The sequence below is a fragment of the Galeopterus variegatus genome, unplaced genomic scaffold, assembly GCF_000696425.1.
Source record: "Galeopterus variegatus unplaced genomic scaffold, G_variegatus-3.0.2 Scaffold1214, whole genome shotgun sequence".
In the NCBI taxonomy this organism is placed as follows: domain Eukaryota; kingdom Metazoa; phylum Chordata; class Mammalia; order Dermoptera; family Cynocephalidae; genus Galeopterus; species Galeopterus variegatus.
The window spans coordinates 420,414-425,691 of NW_007727325.1; the positions used below are offsets into that span (position 1 = coordinate 420,414).

The following is a 5,278-nucleotide window of genomic DNA, read 5'->3' on the forward strand; positions in this document are numbered from 1 at the left end:
CCCTTTTTTTTTTTTTTTTTTTTTTGGTGACCAGCCACCTAAAACACAAATAATAAACCCTTGAAAAACAGTGATTTGCCTTATTTACCTTGCATCCTCCAGAGACACTGATCACAAAGCCTGGCACCTAAAATAAATATGAAGTAAAATTTTTATGATTGATTTTTAAAATGTCATTGACTTATTGGTGATGGCAAGTGTCAGGACACAAGGTGCTATTGTGTTTGGAGGCAGAATTCCTGACCATGGGAATCTCTATGCAGTGTATGCCCAGTCGTGTAGTGTGGCTACACACTGTACCTGTAAACCAACACTTTGATCTGGACAAAATATGCCTTCTGGGATCTCTTTTTTCCAGAGCCTGTTGATTCTACTATAACAGGAAAATATATTTTTTGCCAGTCTCGCTCATCCAATTTATTAACTCAGTAGGCACATTCTATGAAACTATTATGTGTCGGTTTATTCAGCATATGTCAATGTGCATGATAATTAGTTTTCAGAATTCTTTCCCAAATAATTCTATAAAGTATTAAATATTAGATGTTAATTAAAATGAGGAAAAACACATATCTAGACATACTGGTACTTAATTCTTAATTTATTGATATTATATCATCTTGATAAGAGTGTTTAGGTACAAGACAAGGTTTTATCTTTTAAAAAGTAATTTAGAAGCTAATTATGTATCATGGCCTAATATGAGGGATCTTTAAAAAGTTCATGGGAAGGATGCACATTATCTTTTCATTCCATTTTTCCATGGACTTTTTGAGGTACCCTTGTATATTAGGCTCAAACTAATCTACCTTTAATGCTGTCTGTAATCTCTTCTATCTCATTTATTCATTAATTTCACACATATTTATTGGGTAACTACTTGCCAGGCACTGTTTTAGGAACTAGGGACATAGCAATGCACAACACAAAACAACAAGGAAAAGTTGTGAGTGCTTCATATAACCCAAATATTTTCCCCACAATATTTAACACTCAAAACTAACCTATGAGGTAGGTGTTTTAATTTACATTTGAGGAAACTGAGTCATGGATCATTTAGGCAGATTGCTGGAAATCACAATTTTGTGGGGATCTGAGATGAGGCCACACATCTTTTCTCACTCTTTTCTCACTTTTGAACCATCTATCTTTCAAAAGGCCTTATTTGTTAACGATCTCCAAACACAGTCTCCTTTCCAGCCAGGCCCACCAATTCCCCAGGTCTCCTATGCATGCCACGATCTTACATCTAAAGCCTTTTAATACAGTTATTCTTCTGCAGACAATGCCCAGCGTTTCCTCTCCACTTATGAAACCCTACCTGTCCAATTCGACTCAAGTCTCATTATCCCCATGAACACAACCTTATCCTGTATAACACAACCTTCAGTGAGCGCCTTCTGTGTATTTATTCATTTTGTAAATATTTATTATGCATCTCCATATTCTAAGTGCTGAGATCAAATATGACAAGTCCAATAAGGTCCCTGCTTTCATGACATTTCAGTTCTTATTGGGAAGGCAGGCATTAACCAGAAAACTCACAGGATTTTAGGCCAGAATATCTTTTTGTATTATTCTATACTTATAATTTTTTTTAACTTCTTTTTCAAAATATGCTGTAACTTCCTCTCTTGGGATCATTTTTTATTTTCTAGCATGAGAACTCAGTGTTTGTGGATTTCTTACAATCTCACATCTTCAAATTTCCTTTTGAGGACGATCATATCTTCCATTTTTTTTTTTTTTTATTCTCCGCCTTTATTAGCAAAGACTTAAGGGATCTGGTTCAACAATTAGGAGGCTATTTAATGGTGTAAGTGAAAGATGACATGGGTCAGACTCAGGGATGGGCGGCGGGGATAGAATCGTTAAGCTACGAGCACTATTGCTAGGATAACCCTGACAAAAAGGATTTGGGATCTCAATGAATTTCAGAGGACAATGAAAGAGAAAATTAGATATAAACAGTATTTAAGATTATTCCTAGTATAATAAAAAATTAGAAAGATTTAAATTTGACATATTGCCTTTTTGGATGTATCTAGTTGTATGCTGTAGGATGCCAAAAGGTTTGAATATAACTACTGACCTAGTACTGAGTTTAGCTTCTTCTGTTTATGTCGCAGATTTTTACCTCCCAGGAACTGGGTATTTTCTGCAGTCATCTCAAACTGTGGTTAATGGTTTCATAGTGTTCATGTGCCACCTAGTGGTTCACCTGGCACATTCTAGTTGCATTATGATTTCGGTTTTTCAGTTATAAATGTAAATGTTTATTTTCCTTTATAAGAATGGCCTGTTTACTAGGAACCTCAACTGAAGTCCAACTATGGTAAATCCACTAGTTCATGATGCTAGTATTGCTGATTTTTTTGTGCTTATGAATTTATTATAAAGGAATTGACGGTAGTCATTATCAATATAATTTCCCTTGTGGTCTTTTCTATTGTAAAGTTTTTAGGTGTTTGGAAAGTAAATAGTTGATTTTTATTTTACTTGTTACTTCTCTGCAGTGAGGGTTGATGTTCCTTGAGTTGCTTTGAAGGAGAAACCAACTGATATATTTGCTGACATAGATCTCTAGAAAGACAAGGTGATTATCAAAAGAAGGTGTATTAAGACACTGAGTGGCAGAACTGATTAGTTTATACCATATAATAAATCCACTCTTATCTATACATGGTAGGTTTATTTCTTGTAAACTTTATAGCCTCGATTCTAGATTAAAGCTGCCAGTTTTCATCATCTATGGTCATTTAACAAATAACAACAGTGAAGGATGCAGCTATGGGATGTTTCTTATGTGCCAGATATTGTACAACGTGCTTTATATAAATAATTTCCAATCCCCACCAAACTTAAAATTAGTAATATTATTTCCATTTTAAAGAAGAGAAAACAGGCTCAAGGATTTATACTAATAGTCCATCTCATGCAGCCAAAAAGTGATTGTGCCTGGAGACCTTTGCTCCAAGTCTCCTTCAAGGTCTGAAGCATTTTTCGTCACCACTGAATTAATTGTTTCCTTTACCCATGGGAAAATGGAGTTGGCTAATATCTGCTTTACTTTAAAGACTGAAGTAACGTTTGAACTCATTTTTCCTAGAAGATAGTTTATATATATATATAGTTTATATATATAGTTTATATATGTATATAGTTTATATATATATATTACTTTAAAAAATACGGCATATTTTTATGCCTTTATGACTGCTTATTGTTTAAAGTTGCTATAGAGGGGCCCAGCAGAACGTCACAGACTGTTAGTCGCATGTTAGCACCACTGAGGTCTTTCATCTTCCTCCTCCGGGCACTGAACCATATGAGGTTGCACATGGGGATGGGAAAACCCCTCTTAGAACATGTCTCAAGGCCAAGTGGGCCACTCCAGCTCTGAGTGGAGGAGGCCATTGTGTCCTAAACTGCTCAGACTTGCCAAGTATTCCTACCCATGGCAGAGGGCTGAAAGCATGTGGACAGTGCCTTAACACTGCTTAATAATTCCTGAGGTAGAGAATACAGGGAAATGTGGATAACCCTGTAACTTGCCTGTCTCTTAGTTAAGATGAAATGCTGTAGTCCTGTCCTGAAGAATGGGATCTTCCTGATTTTGACAGGGTTTTAAAGCAGCAGCAGAGCCAAAATTACTCTCCAGACCTCTTCCAAAGCCCTTTCCTATTGCTCTGCAATAACTGCTTCCACCAAATCCCAAATTTTCTCTTCTTTCCCCAAATTTCTAGCTAGGTTAACTTAATACCAGAGACAGTATATGACAATTGCATTAGTAATTCTTAGAGGTTGTAGTTGCTTATATTTTCTTCTGGTCACCATTAATTTGGGTATATATTGAGATTATTTTGAATGAAAAATAGCAATGCCTTTTCATCAGTAAAATCACAAAGCCTGCTGTTTCCTCGATAGAGGACACCTATGTTTTGTAGCTGCGTCTGTTCAGTTGAGGAAGCAGGGAAATTCTTCAGCGACGCCTTCTCTCCTCCATAGGGAAAAGTCTTCGCTTCCTTCTCTCATTTCCACTTGTTCACTGACTATAAAGAACATAAATTATAGATTTAGAAATTACTTCTTTCCTTCCTATTCTCTCCTTTTTTGTGAAGGACAGAACAAACAAATTTACCATGTTACAAATATTTTATTCACAACTTTATCAGCACAAAATCTGGAACATTCCCAGGATACTTCTTTCTCTGGTGGAAGGAAGAGTAGCTGGATATGAGCCTAACAAGAGTGTGGCGGTGGGAGGTTGAATTTCGATGTGTGTGCATCACTCGGATTTCTCTCTATATATTTCAAAAAATAATAATGAGAAGATCAATTAGATTTTTTTTTGACCAGGCAAGTGTTTAAATGAATTCATAGAAGCACTAATTATACATCTTTACATCTCTGCCTCTATCTACAGGTAATAAAAGATGCCATCGTTGAAAGCATTGAATACAGAAGACAGAATCCATCTCGTTGCTCTGTTTCTCTCAGTAATGTTGAGGCAAGAAAATATTTCAACAAGGAGTTTCTAAGTAAACCTACAGCCTAGATCATGCACTGGAAAGTTGGCAATTTCTGATGTGGAGGCAGTTTGAAATTCCATGACAACTGGATTTAAAAGCAAAGTACAGATAGTCGAACTGATCAAAAGAGACTGGCTGATATTCAAAGTTGCAGTTATTTAGCTGCATAAGAATAATACTATTATAAGTTTATTAGCCTGACAAATGATGTCGATTGTGTAAAAATATACTCAGCTACATTTTCTGTCAGTATGAATTTCCTGATGCAAATGTAGGGGACATATACTGTATTTTTTAATCATTACTCACTGACTTTACCATGTGTGCTCTTTTTAAAAATGTATTTTTCTTTTAAAAATATTTAACTGTTCAATCTCAGTAAGTAAGATTTCCCATAGAGTGTGAATGTTATTCACTGACTAGATTTATACATGCCGTGAGACAACACTATTTTTATTTATATATGCATATATATACATACATGAAATAAATACATCAATATGCAAATTAGCATGAAATAATTGACTATTTTGTTATCCTCCTTTCTTTTTCTTTTCTTTTTTGTTTTTCTTTTGGTGGCTGACCAGTACGGGATCCGAACCCTCAACCTTGGTGTTATAACACCATGCTCTAACCAACTGAGCTAACCAGCCAGCTCTGTTATTCTTCTCAATGAGATATTGCACTGTTGCTATGAAAGATTCTCACATTCACCGCTTGCAAACACAAAAGGTGTTGCACCTAAA

The 5,278-nt window shown here is 35.5% G+C and overlaps 1 protein-coding gene across 1 annotated transcript in view; it reads left to right on the forward strand.

Annotated features, from left to right (window-relative positions):
* Nucleotides 1-5,042, forward strand: part of PLA2G4A (phospholipase A2, group IVA (cytosolic, calcium-dependent)) — a 127,442-nt gene extending 122,400 nt beyond the window's left edge. Inside the window, exon 16 of the mRNA XM_008575596.1 lies at nucleotides 4,427-5,042. Within this exon, the coding sequence (XP_008573818.1) occupies nucleotides 4,427-4,558 (132 nt within the window). The 3' untranslated portion in view covers nucleotides 4,559-5,042. The remainder of the gene's footprint in view (nucleotides 1-4,426) is intronic.
* The last annotated feature ends 236 nt before the right edge of the window (nucleotides 5,043-5,278 follow it).